At 43.2% G+C, this 25659-nt stretch overlaps 1 protein-coding gene across 1 annotated transcript; it reads right to left on the bottom strand.

Moving 5' to 3' along the window:
• Positions 1–1924: 1924 nt before the first annotated feature.
• Il12b (interleukin 12B) lies at positions 1925–12575 on the bottom strand. The gene is made up of 6 exons (XM_027424844.2): positions 12488–12575; positions 8012–8287; positions 6799–6916; positions 4832–5049; positions 3517–3665; positions 1925–2059 (listed from the first exon to the last, which is right to left on the bottom strand). The coding sequence occupies exons 1-6, from the start codon at positions 12573–12575 to the stop codon at positions 1925–1927; spliced, it is 984 nt and encodes a 327-aa protein (XP_027280645.1).
• Between the last annotated feature and the right edge of the window lie 13084 nt (positions 12576–25659).

The following is a 25659-nucleotide window of genomic DNA, read 5'->3' as shown; positions in this document are numbered from 1 at the left end:
ACTTCAAGAAGAAGCAGTTCTTAGATGATGGGGCTGGGGTGGGGTGAGGGGCAGGATGCACCCAAATAGGCTTGGAACTGGAATGCCTAACTCAGTTGAGAAAGTATAAAACCATGACTGCAAAGAAGAGTTTTTATTCGTTTGGTCTCAGAAGGCATAAATAAATAAATAAATAATAAATAAACAAAGACAACCATTACAAGAAGCATAGTCATTATTATATAGTGATAGTACATTCCTGGCATGATGGATCCTGTCTGGTCATAGCTGCACCTTAGGTTCACTCAGGTTCATCAACAGGCTGATCAGACAGTGATTCTGCATGGCTTTCTTTGCATCCATTTGTATGGCTCTGGATTTTATGTCCTTTAGACACAACTACACATATGCTTCTTCTAAAATTCCCAGAGCTCCTTCTCTTCTTTTTAGGTGTGCTGGAGGTGGTTACCAAAGAGGTAACTAGCTAACTCTCTCCATCCCCTCTCTCCTTCCCTTCTTATTGAGGTAGTATATCTGGTAGTCCAGGCTGGCCTTGGACTTGATATGCAGATGAGGATGATGTTGAAGTTCTGAATTTTCTACCTCTATCTACCTAGTGCTAGGATTAAGGTGTGCACCACATGCTTAGTTTATACAGCGCTGGGGACCAAACCCAGGGCTTCATGAATGCTAGGCAAGCAATCCACCATCTGAGAGATATCTTCAAACCTGGATTTAAAAATTCTTTTAAATTTAGGTACCAGAAGCCTAATAGAAGCACAGGTGGTCTTTGTTTCTTATCAGTACCACTGCTAGGTAGTCATCATTGACTTCTTCAGAGTCCCTTCATAACTTTTTATGGATAACCTCTGTGTCTTCACTGGTCACAAATATACAACACTACTTGTGTCAGAATATTATGGTCTTATTAGTTATCACAAAAGTCAATGTACCTGTGCAGCCTTGGTTGAAAAATTGTTGAAAAAGATAAGTTCACACTTTGCATAATAGGGCCTGGTTCCTGTGGATCAGCCCATGAGAACATGAAATATTCAATACATCTTGGTATACAAATGTTAAATACAGAAATAAATTAATAAATACATAAATTACTTAAATATTTAAATAGCATAAGGCCAAGTAGAGTGTTAAAATATCTATACATAAATTAGCTCATTGTCTCAGTGGGCATTTAACATTTAAATGTAGAAATATAGCAAAGGTATCATTATGAATCTAAAAAACTGGAAAAAGCTAATCAAGTAGAAAATGGCTTTGGGGGCCTCTTCCATCATGAGTTTAAACTTTCTTTCTTAAAGTCTTCCATTTTTTTCTTCTTTCACAGTTGCATCCTGGGATTGGACCCTGCAAAGGAATGTGGGTAAGTCTACATGAGTCAGAAGTGTAGACTTTTGTTTCTCAGCACACATTCTCCTCAGTCATTGGGTCTTGGGGTTTCCATGTGCAAAGGCCCAGCCCTTCCTTACAGGGTTAAGAATTCAGCTAGTCTCATGCTTGCCAGGGACTCTCTTGAGAGGTTTTTCTTAAAAGGGCATATGATTGGGCCAATTCCTTAGTAAAACCACTGAAGTGGTCTCCAGAACCCCTAGGAGAAGGTTCTACCTTCTGTCCAATCCCAAGTCCTCCTGACTTTGACTCCTGACTCTTGGTTTCCTCCCAATCTGGTCTCCCTTGTCTTTCCCCATACAAGGATAGGACCCATGCCTGTTTTCTTTATTGCAATATCCGTGGGCCCAGGACAGTGCCTGAAGAACTAACATAGACATTAAGTTAATATCTGGTATTGAACACATGTGTTTCTGACTCTGGTATCCCTATGCTAGGAACTCCATCCCCTTCCCTCAAAAGCTCCCCCACCCCATTGTTGTCCTCCATCAGGACCACTGAATGTGCAGGTGTGGCTGGGATTCATGGACCTGCTCACCTAACTGCAGGGCACAGATACCCATTTGCTCCAGAATGAATTGTAGTAGTGATCCTGAGCTCGCACACGGACCTCTGCACCTTTGTTGCATCGGATTTCAGCAGAGGTCTTGTCTACAAACTGGGACTCATCTTTCTGCAAAGGAGTGGAAAACGTAAGGGCTTTAGGCAATACAAGGCAGGATGGCATGTTCCTGCAGAACATGACCTCCTTAAACATAGTGTTGTCTTAGGATGCTACCCTTGCACCCCCTGCTGGCAGAAGCTGTAAACACAGGTGTGTGTGTGTGTGTGTGTGTGTGTGTGTGTGTGTGTGTGTGTGTGTGTGTGTGACTCCCACTGTGCTCCAATGACAGGGTTGTAAGCATTACACCAGCTTTTACATAGTTTCTGGGAGTTAGAATCTAGGAAAGCACTTCACTGACTCATCCATCTTCCTGGGCCTTACTTTTCTATTTAGTATACTCCAACAGAAATGACTGGCTCCTCCTTCTGTCTCTCCAAATAGCATCCTTGTCCAAAGGCTCCACGGACAATGACTCTAGTATGAGGCTAATAATGGTGGGGCCAACCTTTCTTAGCTGTCTTCCGGCTGTCCAGAAATACTGTCCCCTGTGCCTGTCAGCTTACAAATGTGACTTGAAATACCGTTCCCTGTGCCTGTCAGCTTACAAATGTGACTTTAAATCCTGGCAGTGCCTACTAAACAGCTGTGGGGCTTCAGGAACATGTCTTTGGCTCTCTGTATCTCTCCTTATTTATGAATGGGGCCCATGATAATGCCTGCCTCTAAGAATTGTAGCAGGTTAATATGGTATTTGTGTAAAAATGCCTAGAAAGCTTCTAACAAGTAGAAAGCATTCAACATTAAACAGTTAAAATCTGTTTCTAAATCACCTCATTTTCTTCTCCTGCTTTTAGAGAGTGATTGAATCTCTGAGCTGAATTGTCACCACATTCTAAATGCTATGTAGGAAAAAGTCTTTGATTTGTTAAACAGCTCTGTAAAACTGTCCAAAAAACCTTGTAAGAGATCACTGTGTTAAGGGCCAGAGGGCTGGAAAGCCATGTTAACCTGTATAAGTGCAGGCACCTTGCTTGGTGAAATAATTGCACTGTATTTTAAACAAATAGGGAGTATCCATACTGTGTGAGACACACCACCAGTGTTCTAGCATTTATTATAGTCACTCAGTTGACACAATCATTTTAGGCTCCTGGAACCCAGATCTCTATATTATTGACAATTTTAGTTGAGGATTGACCCTCAACTACCCTGGAGGAAGTGGGGTGGTTGGGGTCACAATCTTTGTGTCCAGCAGACTGATGCTGGGTCCTGGTTCTGTCACTGCTCTAACTGGTTGAACTTGGACAAGTCATAGCCTCTCTGAGCTTCACTGTCCTCTGAGAAGAGGTGACAGTAATACTTGCTGCCTTTGGATCTTCATGTGGGTTGTGTGTGATACACACAGAGACCTCTTAGCACAGTTCTAGTCCTGTAACATGTGCCTGGTTGTTAGGATCATCATGTTGTCCCCAACATGGGCTGCATAAATCCGGCCTGAGTAGACTGCACCTGTGCTCCCTCCTTACCTTTTCTTTCTTGCGACGGACCTGAACATGGAACTTGAGAGAGAAGTAGGAATGGGGAGTGCTCCAGGAGTCAGGATACTCCCAGGATAATTCCATCTGAGAGCCCTTCAAAGGTTTCAGCTGCAGATTCTTGGGCGGGTCTGGTTTGACTGCAGAAGACAAACATCCTTTATTATCCTGCCGGGCTTTGGAACCTGGGTTTAGCCTTCTGATCTTGGATGACTGGTCCTTCCACCTTCCAGTCTCTATAGCTCCTCCACTTCTCTGCCCACCTGGGAAGCACCTGTGAGGTACCTCTGCTGAGGATGCTTCTTCCAAATGTGAGGATGTCACGTTATTGGCCACATCCTACATTTTTGAACATTTTCTTCACTGCACAGACTGGCAGGCCCTGATAGTTGAGTCGTTCTGCTTAATAAAGTCATTCTGGGCTCTGCAGAGATACCTTTTGCACTAAGCATGAGGCTGGCTCAAGACTTAACAGTCTATCAGGTGCCACTACTGGAGTCTGTCTGAGGATACTGTGAGTATCATGGTCTTCAAGTGGCACTTTCTTCTAGATGGAGAGACATCTTTAGAGTCTGCTCCAGTTTAGGAAGCCTCGCTCCATTTCACACAATGACTACATTTTCCTTGTAGATGCTTCACAAATACTCTTCATAGTTTTGTTAGTACTATGAACAATAATAATGTAAAAATAATACAACCAACATCTTTGCTTTAGGCCTTTGCCAAATGTCATGTCCTCAGAGGGTACTTCCCTGGCCATCCCCCGTGAACAAGACCCACTCCTACCAACTACAGACTTTCTGTAAATTCTGCATCAAGTTCTCTGATCTCATCACATCCTATCAGGATGACCATTCCATGAATATGAGGTAAAGGAAATGAGAAATGACAAACTCTCTATGTCTGTCCATTTAGAATTTATAGCTATACACTTATATGTTGGTGCTGGAGAAAAATGAGTTCTGAAAACTGCAATTGGTAGGGAAGTTCTGGTCACAGTGTAGATAACCCACTGACTCTCGGATCCACCATTCATCTATCTGGGTAGCAGATTAGATATGTCACAAAATGCCTGCTACATGAGGGAGATCAGGGTCTGGGCTGCCAGCAGTGAGACTGGAGATCTAGGGAAAGGAGGCTTAATCTTTCAGTTTCCTCCTCTGCAAAATGCAGACAATAGTGATTATATCATGTCTTTCAGGAGGTGCAGAATAAAAAAAAACAAAACAAACTGCAGGTCAATCCTATACCCTATGTGGCAAACAGCATCTTTGCTTCCCAGGCACGTGCTCCCCACATAACTCACTGATGTCCCGGATGAAGAAGCCGGTGCTGTAGTTCTCATATTTATACTTGTGCTGTGCCTCCATCACCAGCTCAATGGGCATAGTCTCCTCGGCAGCCGGGCAGGTGATGTCCTCCTGGCAGGCCACCGAGTACCTCTTATAGTTCCTGTTGTCCACCGTGACCTTCTCTGCAGACAGAGATGCTGCTCCACATGTCACTGCTCGGGAATCAGAGGAGCTGATGGCCAAGAGAGAAATTGTTCTGTGTTACAGATCAGAAAGCAAGTGCCTGGTGACTATAGTCTGTCTGAGAACAGACTGTGTAGCTGGTTAGATTTATCCTCTGGGGTAAAAAACAAAACAAAACACCCCTGCCCCAAACTAGCCCTTTCCAGCAGAGGAAGTTTAGCTGTAAGAGACTAAAACTTGTATCTCTGGCCTAAATGGACATGGAAATGTTGCAATGCAAGAGAACCTACTTAAGCCCCCTTACTGAAAATTTAAATTTTCTCTATATCATTCATAAGGCCAATAGGCACTAATTATAAAGAATTAAAATGACAAAGATGGGCGCATGCCTTTAATCCCAGCACATGGGAAGCAGAGGCAGGTGGATCTCTGTGAGTTCAAGGCTAGCCTGGTCTATAGAACAAGTTCCAGGACAGGCTCCAAAGCCACACAGAGAAATCCTGTCTCAAAAAACAAACAAAACAACAACAAAACAAAATGACAAAATTGTTTATAAAGAAAATATACAGGCTTCTGCCATCCCCATTTTAACTCAAATCTGAGTCCCATATATAGATATTATTTGCATCTTTCTAGAGTTTTTCAGTGAGTATTCATGGTAACCATATACACATATATCTGCACATAGAGGTATTTTTATCTATATTTCAGCATGACTTTAAAAAAAACAGGAAAATTATATATATATAATTTTGTAACCATCTTTTTCCTCTCTGAAAGTATTGTGGGGAGTTCTCTAGGCAGAACATGTAAGTTGGGTTATTCTTTTCAATAAATGCACATTAATGCTTCATTTGAGCATTCTTTTGCTAATTATGCAAAATATCCCAGTGTCCCTTATCTATATACCAGTCAGTGTCTTCATGAACCTGTGCAAGAATTTTTCTAGAAAGAAAATGTATTTGTTTATTTATTTTGTTTTTAAACACATAGAGATCTGGCATGTTACTATACGCTAGGCATCCTGCAATGTATGTGGGTCTACTTAGGGGCCACCTTTACTGGCTCAGAAAATTCTCATATGAGCAGCAAGGACTCCGATGTTACCCTGAACCATTATTTTCCCTAGTTATGTTTAAGTCATATCAAATTCATTAAAGATGGGGAAGTGAGTCCCCAATTTACTTATTTAAATAGTAGTAGAGCCAGGGTGTTTATTCCACTGTTCTTCACTTGGCTCAGGGAGTTAGCTGATAACTGAAGTCAGTGGCAGAGCAGCCTGACACAGCTCTGCAGCCCTGGGGAATGGTTTCTTAGAGAAAGCCCAAGAGTGCTGGACAAACTGAACTTCAGAGTGGTGGTGTTGGAGAGGCAGAGAGAAGTTAAAAAGATTCTAGGAAAATCTCAGAAGGTATCAGAGGTTTCTGGAATCTGCTTCAGGACTTCTCAGAGCCAGGCCCTAGAGCACTTGTTTCTGTTTTTTTGGCACAAGGTAGAATTTTAGCAAGTTATTTGTAGCTATGAGTTCTTTTTAATTTCTCCCCATGGTGCCATGAGCCTTAATGAAACGCTGCCAGGCAATTTGGATGAGTGAATTCAAACTCACCCTACAGCTATTCTCAGAGGGCCAGCTTAAAGCTCCACGTTACTTCCTTAGGCAAAACGAGGGAAAGTGAAAAAAATATAGAATAGACTTTGCTGTCCAGTATCATTCACCGATAACCCATGGACAGTCTATACTCATTTTCTTTGTGAAGTAGGTCTAGCAAAGTGTGAGAAACCTGAGCAGCTCCCTTACCTACTGCTGCTCTTGATGTTGAACTTTAAGTCAGTGCTGACTGCTGTCAGCCACCAGCAGGTGAACCGTCCAGAGTAATTTGCTGCCTCGCATTTCAGGAAGGTCTTATTTTTAGGATCTGTATTAGAAAAGAAAAAAACCCAATATTTAGGCGGTTTCTTTTACTAAAGAAAGATCAGGGTTTAATTTATTTTTATTGTGGATGAATCACAGGCCACTAAATGGTACAAGGGTGGGGTTTTTTAGGACAAGGTCTCATTTAGCTTGGACTGACAGTATAGAAGGATCTGGAACTCCATATCCTCCTCTGAAGTGCAGACAATAGGTATAAACCACCTTGCCCAGCTACATGTAGTCTTTTTTTCTTTCTGTGGTGCTGAGAATTGAACATAGGTCCTTGCACACTCTGGGCAAGCACTCTGCCACTACACTGCGTGCCATACCTGGTATTCTTCCATAAACTTCATTGGAAAAAGCTGCTCTGTTGGCTCATATTTCAGCACAGACTGGTGATATCTGGATAGGGTGCCCCTTCCAGAGAATGTGATATACTGCACACAACTTTACATCCATTTGACAGAAATACTCATTTTTTCCAAGTTGTCACCTCAGTACTAGGTTATCAACTGCTAACTTTTAACGGATATCCAATAATATCACTGTTATTCAAAGAAAACTTGAGAACATGCATTCAGAAAGACAACTAAACTCTCTCAGTAAAAGATATTAATGGCCAAGAGTCCAAGAATTCCAGGAAAGCCAAGGGAAATGGAGATAGGGCTTATGGTTAATTGTTAACTGCACTATGTCCTACCTTTTCAACTTTTAATGTTTCTATTTCTTGGGAGGGACAAATGGCCTCTGAAGATAGTGAAGTTGATAAAGTCACTCTGTAAGCACAAGGACCCAAGTTCAGTCCCTAGTTAGGGAAGAATGCCAGGTGTGATGTCATGTATTGGTATTTTCAGAGCTGGGGAGGCAGAGACAGGAAGATCTCTGGGTGCCACTGGCCAGCCAGTCCAGCTTATTGGTGAGCTATGGGCCAATGAGTGTTATTGTCTTAAAGGAGATGGGAAGCATTTCTGAGAATAATACCTAATATTGTCCTTTGGCCTGTACACACATATGTACCTGTACACACATACACACACTATTTTTTTTTTTAAATGAGGAGAGGTAGCAGAAAAGATACTGTCCCAGGGAATGGAATTACCTTTCTGGTCCTTTAAAATATCAGTGGACCAAATTCCACCTTCCTTCTTGTGAAGCAGCAGTCGTGAGTGGCTCAGAGTCTCGCCTCCTTTGTGGCAGGTATATTGGCCAGCATCTGAAAACTCTTTGACTTGGATGGTCAGGGTTTTCCCAGAGCCTACAACTTCACTGCTCTTGTCTGAGGTCCAGAAGATGTCATCTTCTTCAGGAGTGTCACAGGTGAGGACCACTCTTTCTCCGGGGGCACCAGGGGACCAGTCCACCTCTACAACATAAACTGGAGAGGACCAGCAGTGAAGACCTGAATGGTCAGCTCATGAACTCTGGAACTAGGCTCCATTCACTGTCTTGGTATCCCCACTGCCTGGGCACATCACTGATCACAAGAGTTTTGCAAATGCTTGCTGAGATGGTCTTAGGGCATGGAACCCTGTCTAGACTCAAGGTCACAGAACAGAGAAACAATTTTATAGCTGCCACCAAGTCATTAACTGGCAGATGGCCTATTACAATTAATCTCTGGTTAGCCGGCACATAGGGAAAACCTTGTAACATAAAGTTGCAAACAGCACAAGATTTGTTGTTAGAGGTTGGGGAGTGGAGGTGCAGTGGGGTAGGGAATAAACTTCCAGTTGCAGTTCACAGGGAATATGGCTAGGTATAGTGCTGAGCAGAGAAACACAGTGGCTTAAAGCGTAGGTATGGAAGGAAGACACACTAGGAAGCCTGTCTCCTCTAATTGGATTTTGGGTAAGATCCTGAACCACCAGGAGCCTTGGAATCCTTGCAAGATGATGGGAAAAATAGTGTGCATGCATGTAGATTTGGCTGTGAAGATAGATGGAAAAAAGCATGCACCTCAGCCCAATAACTACAACACACTCTGTGCTAGCTTCACCACCACCACCATCATCATCATAACCACCATTATCATCCACTGACCAAACAGTCAGGCAAATGCACTGAAAAACTCTTAAAAGTTATCCAGGAAGAATTAAGGTTTTATTCCCTTCTGCATGAACCTCATCAGTGGAGATTGTCATTAATTGCCTTCTTTCTTTCTTTCTTTCTTTCTTTCTTTCTTTCTTTCTTTCTTTCTTTCTTTCTTTCTCCTTTCTTCCTTTCTACCCTCCCTCCTTCCTTCCTTCCTTTTTTTTTTTTTTTTGAAACAGGGTTTCTCTGTGTAGCTTTGGAGTCTGTCCTGGAACTCGCTCTGTAGACCAGGCTGGCCTTGAACTCACAGAGACAAACCTGCCTCTGCCTCCCTAGTGCTGGGATTAAAGGCAAGCATTACTACCTCCCGGGCATTAATTGCCATTTATTAAGAGCTAATTTACAGCAGTTTGGATAAGTAGATGGTAGTTTCCTCATTTTTTGAAGGAAGATACTGATGCCAAAAAGCTAAGCAAGGTCCCATCCAGGTGCGAAGTGTAACAAAAGCTATATTTCAGATTTTTTTTTTTTTGTTTCCTGTGCTACTCAATGGATTTCTAATGCCAGTTTCTAAATGAGTCCTCAAGAATAGCTCCATGAGTTATTCTGGAGAGTGCCAGATCAAATCTTCATTCATCTGGTTACCCACATATCTATTACTAATTGAAAGAATAGCTTAATGCAGCAGTTCTCAAAGCTTAGTGGGCTCCCAACTTCCATCATCAGCATCACCAGGAAACTCATCCATAATGCGAGTTCTTGGTTGCTGAGTCAGAAGTGTTGGGATAGCCCTAGTGGCCCAATTAGTAAGCCTAGATTATCTTGATGTCTGATTAAATATGGAAGCCACAATAGTGAGGAGCTGGGGCTTTGGAATGGTGCAGCTGTCAGAATCAGCCAAAGGCCTCAAGAAAGCCTTGGGTGTGGGAAGGGACTTTAAGCTTAGTCTTAGTGTCATCATCTTACTTTAGAGTATTTCATTTTGTAGCCCAGGCTGGCCTCAAACTCAGGGCAGCCTTCTTGCCTTGACCTACCAAATTCAGGGATTACAGGCTTGAACCGCCATACCTGGCTCTGATGTCATTATTTTTTAAATGAAAGTAAAAATATTAGTGCTTTCTTTAGAAGGTGGCGTATAAACTAATTGGTATGCAAGCTTAGGACAGTTCCTCAAGTGCCCTATGAATGGTGGCTTTGTGATGGCCATTCACACACTAAGCATTGTGAAATGCAAAACTCTCACTTCACATCAGTGGGATTTGTAGGCCCTGAGTGGGAAGCAAAGATAAGAGGTAAAAATCACTTGAGGCCAAACGCTTTGGAAATCATTAGCCTGAGCTGACACCAAACCACAGGAACCTTGGCACCCTCCAGTTTCTCCAGGCAACTGAGCGGCACTGCAGCTTACTTTCCTGCTAGAACCTGGATGGAGAAACCTCGGAAGACCATGGCTTAAGGGCAGGAAAAGAACTTTCTGGGGATGTTGGAAGCAGAGATTAGGCGTCTGCTGGGCTGCAGGCTGACACAGTGACTCCATCAGAAGCCTTCTCTGTGTTTCTCACATTAATTTTCTGAAACTTCCGTGGTTTACCAGTCAGAAGTGATGATATGAAGGAGTTAACTCTGCCAGTGCCTCTGTGCCTTCCTAAGCACTCTAACAATCCCCAGGTTGTAGATCTGGCTGTGGCAATGGCTTTACTTAGGAAAGGGTTCAAAATTCTACTGGGGTGGGTGGCCAGACTCCTTGAAATTATTATTTTTAAAATAGCATTTAATTATTCCGTGTGTGTGTGTGTGTGTGTGTGTGTGTGTGTGTGTGTGTGTGTGTGTGTATGTGTATGTGTGTGTGCGCACGCATGCGCGCTTGCGTGGGCCATAGCTGGAGAAATTGGTCCTCTCCTTCTATCTTGTAGATCCCAGTGATCAAGTCCAGGTTATCAGACTTGGCAGCAAGCACCCTTACCTGCTAAGTCATTTTCTAGCTCCTGCGACTCTTCAGAATGAAAATACTAACCTTAATTTTTTTTTAGGTGCCAATTTTGGTATTGTACTGTCTGGGTTCTCAAAATATTACTTCTAATCATCAGTCAAGAAATCTTTTCATTTTTAATTTATGCCCATTTCCTCTTTACGGGCACAGGAAAGGGTTGCTTCTTACCCTCCATGTAAAATCTTCTAGCACTTAAACACACAGGCTCTGAAGTGAAACTAAATTGGGTTCAAGTCCTGTTTGTGGGCAAGTTAATCTCTCGAGCCTCAGTTTTCAAAATCTGTAAAATGGAATACTGATAGCTCCTACTTTATATGGTTGTTGTGAAGTTAAATGAAGTTCTATGTTCAATAAATATTAAATACTACTACAGTGCATGAGGTGGTTTGAAAGAAAATGACCCCCAAAGGGAGTGGTACTATTAGGAGGTGTGGCTTTGTTGGAGTAGGCATGGCCTTGTTGGAGAAAGTGTGTTGCTGTGGGGGTGGACTTTGGGGTCTCCTTTACTTAAGCCACGCTCAGTGTGGTAGACAGTTTACTTCCTGTTGCCTGTGGACCAAGATGTAGGACTCTCAGCTACGTCTCCAGCACCATGTCTGCCTGCATACTGCCATGTTCTACCATGATGATAACGGACTCAATCTCTGAACTGTAAATAAGCCATCCCAACTGAATGTTTTCCTTTATCAGAGTTGCTGTGGTCATAGTGTCTCTTCCCATCAATAGAAACTAACTAAGACAGTATAGCTATAAAAGCAGAAATTGCCAACATTATTACATTGGATTTATGAAAAATTTGAGATTCTTTTAGGTACCTTCATAGGACTGAGTTGATGGACATTTGCTAAGTGTGAGACAGCACAAGGACAGAGAGCACTCCTTGCAATCCCAACACTATTAGTCTGATCATAATCTTATTGGTATTAGGATAATGAAAAGTTCAGAGACTTTGTTTTAAACAATAGGGCTTGCTAATATTTACATTCATTTTACCATATGTTGTCTTCTGTATTCATTAATATATTCAATAGCCTATGTGGTCAATGCCAGTATTGACACCCAACTAAAAAAACAGAGGCCATGAGGTTATCCAGCTCAACGTTTCAGAATGAATACCTGGCAGAACCATGTTTTGAACCCAAGTCAATATGAATTTCAATCCCAAAGTAGTGAGAGGAAAACTATCACAGAGCCCATGGAGAGGACGATGTAGTATGGAGGAGCAGGGGAGGGCAGAAGACAATCTTGCTACTTTTAAAATTCTCTGCTTGGGATTTTCAGTTGTTTGACTGAGTCGCTTCCTAGTATTATAGGCAAAGGTTATATCACCTATGCCATTACAGTTCACCCGAAGCTCTTTTCCTGTCGTCCAACACAAAAACCAAACAAGGCAGAGACCGACCCCAGAAATGGAGCCCTGTATCTTCCCTGAGGAAAGACTTTGCCAAGGAGACCCCGTGCCTGGCTGTCCCCTTCAGCTTCCTTTCCTAGCAGCTGCCTTGAGCTTAGGCTTAGAATGTGGAGCTCCTTAGAAAACAAGGCAAGATTGCTTACCGTCTTTCTCCAACTCCCATATGGCCATGAGTGGAGACGCCAACAGAACCACAGCGAACCAGGAGATGGTCAGCTTCTGGTGACACATCTGTATGGAGAAGCAGGAGGAAGAGAGGGAGGAAAGGGAAGGAAGAGGCGGGAAAACAAGACAGAGAATGTCAACCATTGTCCAATTAACCAAACCCACGCTTCCGCTGCCTTCTAAATATTGCCTTTCCCCTTTCTTTTCCACACTGACAGGCTAGTAGGATTATAAGAGGTCCATTCTATCTTTGGGAGAAAACACCTCCATAGGAGGCTACCTGGAAGTGAAAGAATCCCAGGGCTCAGCCATCTGATACTATTTTGTTTTTAAAAACATGTATGTCTATTGTATGTGTGCATGTGCACATTAGCATGTGTGGAGGTCAGAGGGCAACTTTTAGGAGTTGATTCTTTCCTTGCACTATGGGTTCAGGGCTCCAACTCAGGTAGATCATCATGCTTGTGCACCAAGACATTTTACTTCCCGAGTTTGTCTTACTGATAATCCCCTTCTCCCTTCCTTCTTTTTTGAGACAGAATCTTAGCCCTGGCTGTCCTGAAACTACTCTGTAGACCAGGCTGGCCTCAAACCCTACTGAGATCTACTGGCCACTGCCTCTCCAGTGCTGGAATTAAAAGTGTGCACCATCACACCTGGCTCAGAAACATAAGCTTAAGAGATCATACGTGGCTTCCTGGACCTGCATTCAGCGCTTACTTACTTAGTTCTGAGTGAATATTAATATAGCACTTAAAGAGCATTGAATAGGGTGGGAAAAAGGCTTCACCTACACACTGCTTTCCAGAACCAACACTGCTGAGCTACAAATATTTACTCCGACAATTTGAGCTCTGCTTCCCCTCTCCTTAAGCAGCTGTATCACTGCCCAGTGTTTGGAATGCACTGGGATGCCCTAGGCAAAAGGACCAGGTTAGGCATGGGAAAGGCAATGCATGGGTAAACTTTCAAGTTCTGGCAAGAACCTGTAGTGACTTAGGCTTCTTAAACCTAGGCAGAAATCACTCCAAATTCTAAAATAGCTCTCTCCCTCATAATAAAACTCAGCATTTTGTAAGCTCGAGTGTATGGTATAACCCAGCCTTACTAAGACTAGTGAGTCTCAACCCAGAGAATCTGATTTAACATGTCTTGAAGGTTTCAGAAGCTGAGGCTTCTGGTCCATGGAACACATTATAAGGCAAACGTGTTAGCCAGTGTTTAAGTTCAAAACTCCTACAAATCAAGATGTTTTTTGGCAGAAGACCATAACATATTGATGGGCCCACCATGGAATATTGAAGTAGATAAATCAGCCACCATCTTCTATTGGAACCCAGTCTAGATTAACACCCAGGGTTAACAGAAGTCTTTCAACTGTGAAGTTTATACCTCACTCATAAATGTGGTTGAGATAATTAGTGTCTAATTAATTCCCTTTGGAAACACCTCCCTCTATCTTAGAGGATGCTACCATCTGGCAGGGACAAGTTTTGAGAGACCACAGGTCTAATCCATACGAATTAAGGCTTAACTATTCCAGGCAAATACTTTAAACATGAGCATGCTTTGGTTCAAGATCATGGCTTTGTCAGAACTACTGCTAACCTTTGTGGACCTTGCTACATTCTCTCTTTCTTTACAGATAATCATCAATGATAGAAACAGGGCCAGAAGCCAGGTTCATACAGCCAAGCACTAGCTGAAAGGGGCACTGGTTGGTACATGCACAGGCTTGGAGTCAAGCAGACATGGGCTTGACTACTCAGTAGCTGTGTGGTGCCAGTCTTGTTCCTCTGAGCCCTACTCTCTTTACCTATCAAAGGACACAGTAAAGGGTTATGTGGCCTTAAAGGGCCAGAGGTGTGTGCAGTAAAATGGTATAGTATAGTAGGCAACTGATATCTTGTTACCTTGCACTAGCAGAAGAACTGGGGAAATATTTTTCTGCTTTGAATACAGAGAGTTTAAAAATGAAAATCTGCCAGCCTGTAGAGAGATGCCCAGGGAAGGTGATACAATTATACATGGCTGTAAAACCCAGATGGCAGCACTCTGGTAAGGGAAAAAGGCAGAGATTCCTGGCATCTCCTGGTGATCTCTTCATATGCTCTCAGCACAGGGATTTCCCCCTTTGGCTATGTGCCAAACCTTTCCTCTGTGGGCCTCAGATGCATTTGAACATCACACGTGGACCATATTTCAGGTCGAAGGGAGCCTTGGCAATGGTTCAAGAAACAGTCCTCATCCCAGCATCACCTACATCTTAGATCATAGAATCCCAGAGGAGGGGAGAGATGGTGGGTGTGTTGCCTCTTAGTCAAACCCACACAGGCAAAAGGGGTGCAGGATGGTGGCCAAGCTTTGTCTTTCTGGCTGAGCAGCAGACGCTGGGGCACTGTATCTCTCTCACTCCACAATTCTTTGACACCATAAATTTCAGTGATTCAGTGGTTTTAGTTTGCTTGTTTTAATGTCATTTCGTTAGTTTTCTAAACTCCTAAAATTTTTGTACAAAGGACACAGGAACCCTGGGTTAGACAGTCCCGCTTCCTAGAGTATGCAAATGCTCCTAAACATTGCTGGCAATCTGGGCACAGGGCACCTGAATGGACATTCCCTTTTGCAAGTTTCATTCTGTCACTCTTTTAATTCAAAAAGAGAAATAGTTTTTAAAAGTAAGAATGCTCAGAAAAAACATGACACAGTACAGATGGCTTGAGTGGCAGGGGCAAAGGGCCATGGTTCCAAAGCCAGGCAGACCTCTCTCTGTCCCTTGTTAGTTAAGTGACCCTGACAAGTTGTACTGACTTCTTCAAACCTTAATACTTCTAGACTGTAAAATAGGAACCCTGTCAGAAGAGGAGTTCATGAAACAATCCGTAGAAAGTGCCAGCTTGATGACCAAATGAAACCAGGACCCCAAATACCTAGTCTTCTCCCCGCTCAGCACTTACTGCAATGACAATAATTTGGTTACATCTTTAATGTCTATTCTCCCCATACTGAGGTCTGATGGCAGAACTCACATCTGTCTTGCCTTATACCCAGACTAGAGGGAGTCCATGGATAATTGGTGCAATAATCACACCATTTCGGATTTTAGCAGAATGAACCTTGGAGGCAACCTAACCTCATCTTGAAACACTGCTTGAACACATCGAGCCACCAGCTGAGGCTTAGTGGTCATTGTGTAAAAACGTGATGTCAGTCTGACCTCTCTGGTGGCCCTGACTTTACCTGGGCAAGCAGAAGAAAGCAGCTCGTGAAGACGGGCTTTTGTCCCTTTTCTCCCAGATTTTAGAACTCTTTAGGAAGGCGTTTTGAACACCACTGAGACTTTTCCGTTTCGAAGAGGTAGCAAAGTTAGTTGAAAACCCACAAGAATCACAGAACCCAGCCAGTCAGTTTGATTATCACAGCTGGCTATCTATCAGAGGGAGGGAAGCAAGTGACATTCAGTTATGAGTTCAGTAACTGTAAGGAGTGCAGGATAGGCTTTTAGGAGCAAGAACAGAACTTAACTACACTCTATAAGGGGCAGGCATGTAAGAACACACACATGTGTGTATGTGTCTATATAGACAAAGCAGACCTGTCTGTCAGATAGACATCTGTTTACAGGGTCCAACACACATTATTGATAGTTTAATAGTTCTTTTTTTTTTTTTTTGAGACAGGGTCTCAAACTTATCGCGTAGTTGAAGCTGGCCTTAAACCCCCAAATTTGTTCATTCTGCCCTCACCTCCCAAATTTGGGGATTATGGGTGTGCACCATCACCTCTGTAATTAGCTGACTGTTTAAATAAATATTTGAAACCTCTTTCCTCAGAGTACCTAGTTTTCACCAGCAGGTGAGCCATCAGTGATGTTTTCCAGACCCTCTTACCCCCCACTCCCATGCTGCCTGGTTCAGGGGTAGCATAACCACTGGAGTCTGTACCTGGACAGCCTTTAGGCTCGGGGAATTAGTGGCAGGGAATAGGGGAGTACTCACCTTGCTTGGCTATAGGCTGCCTGGTCTGGTGTGCCTCGACCACTGTTCCTTCTGCAGCTGCTGTTGTTCCTCGAGCTTATATACTCTACTCCTACAGAACTTTCTGATGGAAACCCAAACTAGAAACTGACTAGTCCCAATTGCAACACTGAAAACTAGTGTCAAAACATTTTGGGGAATTTTAACAGTTCCTCCCCCCTCCTTGTGTCTCTGTGTGCATCTATCACACAGAGGGAATATAGACATCGAAATCCCAGGTAAGAGGAAATGAATTCGGGGTGTGGAAAAAGGAAGGAGGCAAATGCTAATTTCTGTTTACATCATGCCCAAAGTGAATAGAGGCAAGGATGGCCAACCTCCCCAGGATTCCACAGACTGGGGAGAAAGAAGGTCGTGTCCCTCAGCTGAGTTCATGGTTCATGGCACAGTCAAACGATGAGGTGCTGCGGGCCCTCAAGAATAGTCTACAATTCCGAGGTCATGGTAGATGAGACGACTGGCTAAGAGCCTAGTGTGTCTGGGCCAGGTTTCCCTATTAAAATCTGGGTTCAGAAGCTATTGCCACTGGTTTGCCTCATGCACACATACCCCTCCACCTCTGTTGTCTGTATCTAGAGGCAGCCGTGGAGAGGTGGACAACTAATAAGATTCACTGTGTATTGAGGCATCTTCTATGCTCATAGGTCCTTAACTTATAGGTAGATGATAACAGGAACTGAACAAGCCACAGGCAAACTTACAGATGACTGATGCCATACTCAAAAGTGACCATTTTGGATACCCAGACTACATACTTTCATTAATCACATGACTGTGGTCCTAGAAACCCTGCGCAATTTCTCCTCTTGAAGAATTTAAAATTGCAAAGAGACGCGCAATGGTGTACATCATCTGCACCCAAACACCTGTTCTTGGGTATCTAGTTCACAGACAGACGTGGGTCGCTCTCAAAGTTGCCGATAGAGGGCGCTTCGGTGAAAACATCCTCGCAGTTGGGACGCACTAGGCTGCTTCTCCATTCCTGTCCCAGGCATGGTACGCACCGTTTGGGAAGTTCCTAGGGCTGAGGCTGGACCCGGTCAGGTTTCGGGTGGTGCAGATTTCCGGGCTAACTTTCTTCGAAGTGTCAGCCTGCCTAGGGGGGAAAACGGGAAACTTGGGTGAGAACTGCGGAGCTTCCCAGCTGCAAACTTCCTCCCTCCAGCAGCCCAGCTGCAATCCCTCTGGTTCTGACCGGCTTCAGGCTGAGGGTGGAGACATCAGTCATAGCAAGGTAGCTAGTGGCCTCCCTGAACTTGAATCCTAGGCTTCAAGTGGAACTGGTTTTGTATACAAGATAATTCTTAAGTGAACAAACGAGGTTTCATTGATTATTGATTGTGCTGTTTTGTGTGTGTGTGTGTGTGTGTGTGTGTGTGTGTGTGTGTGTGTGTGTGTGTTTCACAACTGACACGGAAGGGACTTTCTGTGGTTCCTGAATTTGATTGTTATAATAAATATTTAAATATGTAACAACTTGGGTGTGCATGTGTATCTGTCGGAAATAAAGTTTGAAATGCCCCCAATCAATCACTAGAGGGTATTAAACAGCTAAGGTGATATGAAATTGACATGGGACTATTTAGGGTGATTGCATTGCTGTAGCTGAGCCCTCACACCCTTCCCCTACAAATATACACAAACATGAGCTAATCCCATCCCCCCCCACACAGATGACTAACATTTTATTCATGTTTTCATAAGAGCATCTTCAAAATTTTGGAGCTATATGATTGATAACATAGAATCTCAGTAAAAAAAATAATAATGTGCTGGTTATGGCAAAGCTCTGAGGGTGGTCACAGTCTCTATGACTGAGTGCGCTGGTCAGGCTGATCCTACATGCAAAGCTCAGGGTCACCTCTGCCCATCTCACCCAAGGAGTGATGGGTAATACATTACGTCATGGTCTCTGGTCTCTCTGAAAACTGGATCCAGCACCTTCTTGACAAGCTACCTAACCTTGCTGAGCCTCACAGCTGCTGTGCAGGGTTAGTAAGTGTTTCTGAGCTTAGATCAGCTGTGAAGATGAAAAGGATTTCATGGTGTGCACCAAGCAAAGAAGTCTGGGGCTGAAGAATCTCTCCTTTGCCTAATTTATTTATTTTTTTATTTACTTGTTTGTTTATTTTTATCCCACCCTGTCCCTAGAGGGCTTTAGGTGGCTCACAAGGGCAAGGTCAAAGATGGCTAGAGGAACAGAAGACACAAGGGTGTGATGTGAGTAGTAACAGTGAGGCTCCCAAGCAGGCTTCCTCATGAAGCTGCTTGACTGTGGTTGAGCTCATTTGGCTTGGAGCCTCCAGGCAGCTAAGACAAGTAAGATAAAGTTGACCTCATCCCATGAGCCTATTTTGATTGGTTCAGCTCACCCACAGGGGAAATAGTTCTCAAAGTCTATCTGTATATGACAACAAATTTCAGCTTGCTAGACCTCAAACTAGGAGACTCATTCAGTAGACCTGGAGTGGGCTGCAGGGCTCCCCCTTTGAACTAGGGCACTGATGTATCAGGTAGTTCTATGTGGGTACTACAACTGACATTTTGAGACATTCCACACACCTGAGTCCCATTGACTGATATGACATCTGTTCCCTCACTCATTTTGGACATTCGACAAAGGCCACCAGACTCCAGGATGATGCCAACTGACACCCTTTAACCTGAATTCTCTGAAGAGATCTGTCAGCTCCTCCCAGATCGCATGCAGATCCAGCCCCCATGGGTCCCTGGTGTTCTCCTATGGGAGAGGGAGGTCTGGTGACACAGAGCAGGAATGCCAAGCTATCAGGCCAATAGCATGGAGATTAAGATGTGGCAGAGACCTCACCTCCCCCCCAGTAGCTGAGAATCATTGGAAGAATGTTTGGATCCAAAACCCTCTTCCCTTATCAGAAGATGGCTATAAGCTTCTAGTATACATGCCAAATACAGTATAAGTTGTGTATGCTATAAAACATTAGTGTTTAGATAATACAGAACAAGACATGCATTCATGGTATTTTCAAAAGTCCCAAACCAAAATATACTTTGAATAAGAAGCTGAAGCTTTGATATAGGGATTCTTAGCAGTAGACATTACCAAGATTTTGGTGTGTGTTCCTCTAGAGCCCCCTGAGCCCCTGTACATAATTATGTATTTGGCTGTCTAAGTGGGATCTTGTTATATGAAAATCCTTTTATATCTACTGGGTGAGAACTGGCCAGGCTTGAGTTCTATCATGACCCAGGTTTCAAATGTAGTTCCAAGAGTTTTCTTGAACATAAACCTTCCACTGTCATATCCACAGTCCTATAGTGTATCCATGGCTAATAGTCTTTTGCTGGAAGATAACAGAATGGATTCCACATCTGAATCAGTTAGAGACTTGGGGCTTCCAACTAGATTCTCTCTATAGACAGCTTTGTGGCTCCAGATAACAGACTATCCAGGATTCCAGGATGCCATTTAGGGATTGTGCTGTGTAGTGATTATATATGTATGTGTATATATGTACCATATATACATATATATATATACATATATATATATATATGATAGATGATAGATAGATAGATAGATAGATAGATAGATAGACAATAGATAGAATGAGAGACCTGTATATCTCTAAGGAGAATGTGTTTACAGTCACTGAAAGTTGGGTTTTCTCTTGAGCTGGGCATAGAGTCCCAATCCCAGAGGAATGGGTATGCCAATTAGGTGGCAATAGGTGAGCAATGGGGAGTAATAGTTGTCAGCTAGGTAACCCTGATGGTTAGTGCTGACACAAAATGAAGAAATAGGGTAATTGGACTATGAGAAATAAAGCTTCCTCCTCAGCCCATCCACTTACAGGAGATGTGTCTGCCCTAAGACTATGATTGCTACTTCCCCTGTCTCCTTACAGATATAGATGCTAGCGCAGGGAAAACATCAAGAGTATATGTGTCAATGTGGGACTGGATGATTCTTGTGTGTGTGTGTGTGAGAGAGAGAGAAGGGGGGAGGGAGGGAGAGAGAGAGAGAGAGAGAGAGAGAGAGAGAGAGAGAGAGAGAGAGAGATGCACACCTTTTTAAACAACATATTAGAATTGGTTGTCTTCTACCATGTGGCTCCCAGGGATTGAATTTAAGTTGTTAGGCTTAAAGGTAGTCACCTTTCCCCACTGAGCTATGTCACTAGCCCACCATCTTGTTTTTTGAACGGAGAGCTGACCAATTTGGCTGGACTGGCTAGCCAGTGATCCTCCTGTTTCCACCACCCCAGCACCACAATTACTGGTACATTCTGATGTGCCAGGTTTTAGTTAGGGTCTTGGGATCAAATCCAGTTCTTCATGCTTGCATCGCAAGCACTTTATACACGAAGGCATTTCCCTAGTCCCGCACGTCACTTTCCTTATTGAACAAAATATCTGAAAGAAGAGGCAAATGAGTCACGTAGAAAAGGTAGTAATTAGGAATTTAGGCTTTAGATGCAGACCTAGGTGGATCTTGATTCTACTGCAAATGCAATTGATATAACATTTCCTGCCACACAAGTCACCAGGTTGTTACTGAGATGCACAGGAGTGAGGAGAAGCATGTGTTGCCCCAAATGAGCTCACTCGGATTCTCACATGTCCTTCAAGCCTATGCTTGCTCCTTTAATGCTTTGAATAACATCTAGAATTAGCTTCATTCTTAAAGGGATTAAGATGTCTTCAAACCAACCTTCTCCCCGACAGCGACTGAGGATATTTCTGTCTGCTCATACTTCCTCTCTCAGCCCATGAGAGGAAGGCAGAGGGTGTGGAATGAAGCCAGAACTGTTTCATCATCCCAGTGGTCACCTGGGCCTGCTCAACTGGACTGACTGCAGGGTAAAGTAGATGCTCCAAATGGACATGGCAGTGTGCATGTGGAAACCCAGTGTTTCCCTCTCTAGGTTAATCCTAGTGAAAGGAATGGGTGTAATGGGAACCGGAAGGAACCGGGTGTGTCCTAGGCTCTCCACCTGCTGAGGTGTAGAAATGCTTTACTAGGGAGGTATGTGGGAACAGCTGATCTGGTTAGAATTAGGCAAAGTCAGCAGGTGCATGTGGCTGGTATGGGGAGAGGGAGTGGGAGTGGGGGTGGGGGTGTGGGTGCCGGTGTGAGGGAATGGCCTCTCCTGGACTGTCTGAAGTTTTCCTTTCTACCTTTCACCCACACAACAAACTCTGATTAAATAATCAGGTGTGTGCCTGTATTTATGGGATGTTAGACCACCATCCAACAAAGTACTTCACTCTCCTGGAGTGTAGAGGATTCTCCAGGGGAGAGCTGGTTTCACCCCAAATCAGGGCCGACAATATAAACCTCTTCTCTCAAGACTAGTGATGTGGGACACACAATTGAGTGTCTGTTTTTTGAGATTAAATAAAGTCCCATTTAATAAACAGGACATTATGACATATTGTCCTGAAAATAATCTTATTTATCTGTACTATTATTATTATTATTATTATTATTATTATTATTATTATTTTCTCTTTTTAAATGGTCATCATCATCATCATTGTTGTCATCATCATCTATGTCATCATAATCACCACCATCGTCATTGTGGTCCTAAATTCAAGATCTTATACGTGCTAGGCAAGGACTCTACCACTAAGTTCCCAGCCCCCCATGAATTTTATTTTGAGACAGTCTCATTATATTTTTTAGGCTGGCCTTGAATTCTCCGACTGGGTTTGAACTTGAGTTCCTCCTGCCTCTACCTCTGCAATAGCTGGGATTACAAGCCATTGCATCACAACAGCCTCTTCATTTATTCTTGATGGAACTTTTAGAGGGAGCTCATACCTTAACTTGACTATGTTATAATGAATTGGCATACATTTTATTTATGTTACTTTAACAAGAAAAAGATAGCCCTCTTAGATCTTGGGTGATTGAAAAATCATGAAACAGGTACCATCACCAGTAGATTACACTTAGTTGGGGCTATTAAGGAGGCATGGAAGTCAAAGAAACTCAAATGAGGTAGATTGTGATCAGTCACTAACAAATTTAGTCTGTTTTCTATTTGTTTGTTTTCTCTGATTCAGGGATACAGGGTTTTCTATTTGTTTGTTTTCTCTGATACAGGGATACAGGCGTTTTCTATTTGTTTGGTTTCTCTGATACAGGGATACAGGGGTTTTCTATGGAGCTAGGTGTGCTTGGTGTGTGAGCAACAATGAAAAGCTTGGAGTGATATGTGGGAATCCTAGGGATGCTGGAGAAATTTTGCAAAAAGGAAGTTTCATATCCTCAGTCCCATTGGGAGGCAGCAAGGTGTTCAGACACTGGAGCTGAACTTGTCATGGGTTTGGCTCATTGCTTGTTCCAATACTCAGGTGCTCATAGGTAAATGACCTCAGCTCTCTTGTCATCTGTTTCCTGCTGTGTAAAGTGAGACTTGAATCACCTCTACCTCAGGGAACAGATAGAAGAGTCAAGTCATGTTTCATATAGAAGGTGGGTTAATACATATTAGTTCTTAATGAGATTAAATAACATAAAAATGCATGAAGTTGGTTACCAAATGAATCTACAATGTCAATACAGTGACATTTTTGTTCGGTTTCTTTGATGCAGGGTATTTCTATGTAGCCCAGGATAGCCTCAAACTCTTTATCCTCCTGCCTTAGCCTTCTCAGTGCTAGGATGGACCATCATACTTGATCTCATGGCAACGTTTTAATAATTAGTTCGACTCTATCTGGCTATCTGCTTAACTAATTGCTTGCTTTTCAGTTGATAAGATTTTTAGTGATTACTTGCTCTGTGCTAGAAGGAGTGCTGTCCCCATGAGTAGTGTGCTCAGAACACCAGGGCACCAAACAGAGGAAGTGAGCCTGCACTCTGAGGGTTGGGCATTGTGCTTTAGAAGCACACAGCTCTTTGGAGTATGTGGTCAGGGAAGCGCTGGAGAGATGTCTAAGCTGATACTTGACGATGAGGTATTTGGATGAGAAAACACAATAGCTAGTTTTTTCAAGTGTGCTTCCCACAGACCGAACACTGTGTGTGTGCTTTGTGCGCATTTTCTCACCTAGTCTTCACAATCCAGCCAGGGCTAGATATAGCCCTGCTCACTTTACGCTCTAGGAAGCAGAGGTTCAGAGCATAAAATCAACTTGCCATGGAAAATGTATCGAGCCAACAGAGAAGCTGGGACTGTTACACATCCGGTGTTTGAGTCCCTCAGTGCCATCTGTCACACAAGGCCACCCTTTGTCATGCTAATAAAATAGAAAGAGGGCAGGTAGGAAGAATAGGCATTGTCCTTAGCTAAACCATGCACAGAAGGGGAAAGGACTAAGTAAGTGGCTTTCTGAGATATGGGAATTCCAAAACAGGAGGTGGAGACAGTTGATGGGGACAATGTTGTTTGAGACATTTATGAGAATGAGGGCTGGAGAGATGGCTCAGCTGTTAAAGGCTAGGCTCACAACCCAAAATGTAAGAGAATGAGGTCCAGGAAAGGGGAACTGCAGTCTGGTGTGAGCAGGTGACAAATGGTGCATGTGTTTCCTCCCATGGCAGAGGGGAGTCACATGGCTTTTCTTCTTTGTAACCATCTGTGACTCTGGGCCCTGAGGCTGCCCAGGTACTAATGGAAAGATACCAGGGTGCACTGGGCTTCTTATATATAAAACCCAAAAAGGTCTGATTGAAAAGGAGCAGCAGGTTGAAAGGGTTGGGGTGGGGATCCAGAAAGCACTCCTACCTCTGTGGCCACGGACAAGTGATCTAAACAATTTGGCAACAGTTCAGCACTGCTCACCTGGGCAATCAAAGTTCCATACTTGAGTCTTTTTGGTTCTAGTCAAGCTGAGGCCTGTAACACAGATGGTCCTGGGAATCACTTACCCAGTGCTATTTTTTTTTTTTTTGTATCAAGCCTTGTATACTGAAATTAGCAAAAATGACATGGCTCTGTCAGTTTCTGAGACAGAAACTTCCCCTAACAATGGCATGAGGCAACTCAGGGGTCAGACCATGAAGGTTAACCTAATTCCAGTAGCTAACATATTCAGAATGTTTGTATCTTGCCAGACAGTGCCTAGGGCTTAATAGTTAGGCCCCATAACAACCCTATACAGGCAAGGATACAGAGAAGTTAGAGCGAAGCAGTAACTTGCAGCATGCCCACAGAGAGCAGAGCAGAACTGGAATTCTTCCTCTCAAGTCCCACCCTGCAATATCGTTTCATTTTTTAAATTTTGGATGCTAATGATTAGACCCAAAGTTCACCTATGCTAGACAAAAGCTCTACCATTCATCTGTTCTCCAGCCTGAAGAGTTATTTATGGTGTAAATCAAGGATATGGCTGCTCCAAGGTGTGGTTAAGGGGAATGAAGGGAAGATTTTTATTGTAGATATGAGGGATAGTACAGCCAGAGGCTGAGAGAACCTGGAGGTCAGTATGTGCTTTGGTATACTAATAAATGAAACAGTTAGTCATTTATCCTATCTTCTTTGGGCTTCTTTTGGGCCTGACACTTACCTGATTGTGTACCTGGCACTATAGTAGGGTTCTGTGAGTACAATCATGAGTACAGCAGCCTCAAATCTCTCTCTCTCTCTCTCTCTCTCTCTCTCTCTCTCTCTCTCTCTCTCTCTTTTATTTGGGAGTTAAGAAAGAACCATCAGCCCTCTGTATCCATAGATTTCCCCACTCACAAATTCAACCAAGCTTGGTTCAGCTGTCTCATATATTCCCATCTCACTCTCTTCAACCTGATTCCCAGAATTTGGCCTGGTTCTTGGCTGTGGATCTCTGCATCTGTTTCCATCAATTACTGGATGAGGGCTCTGTGATGATTTTTTTGGGTATTCATCAATCTGATTATAGGGGTAGGTCAGTTCAGGCATCCTCTCTACTATTGCTAGTAGTTTTAGCTGGGGTCCTCCAAAAAAAAATGATGACCTCATGAAATTTTCAAGCAAATGAACAGAACTAGAAAAAAAAAAGAAAAACATTGTGAGTGAGGTAATCCAGACTCAGAAAGACAAACACGGCATGTATTCACTCATATGTGGATATTAGATGTAAAGCAAAGGATAACCAGATTAAAATCCAAAGCTCTAGTGAAGCTAGGTAAACAAGGAGGACCC

Source organism: Cricetulus griseus, chromosome 7, assembly GCF_003668045.3.
Source record: "Cricetulus griseus strain 17A/GY chromosome 7, alternate assembly CriGri-PICRH-1.0, whole genome shotgun sequence".
NCBI classification, from domain to species: domain Eukaryota; kingdom Metazoa; phylum Chordata; class Mammalia; order Rodentia; family Cricetidae; genus Cricetulus; species Cricetulus griseus.
Note: the sequence above shows the minus strand (reverse complement) of the source record. Positions and strands in the feature narration are given on the sequence as shown.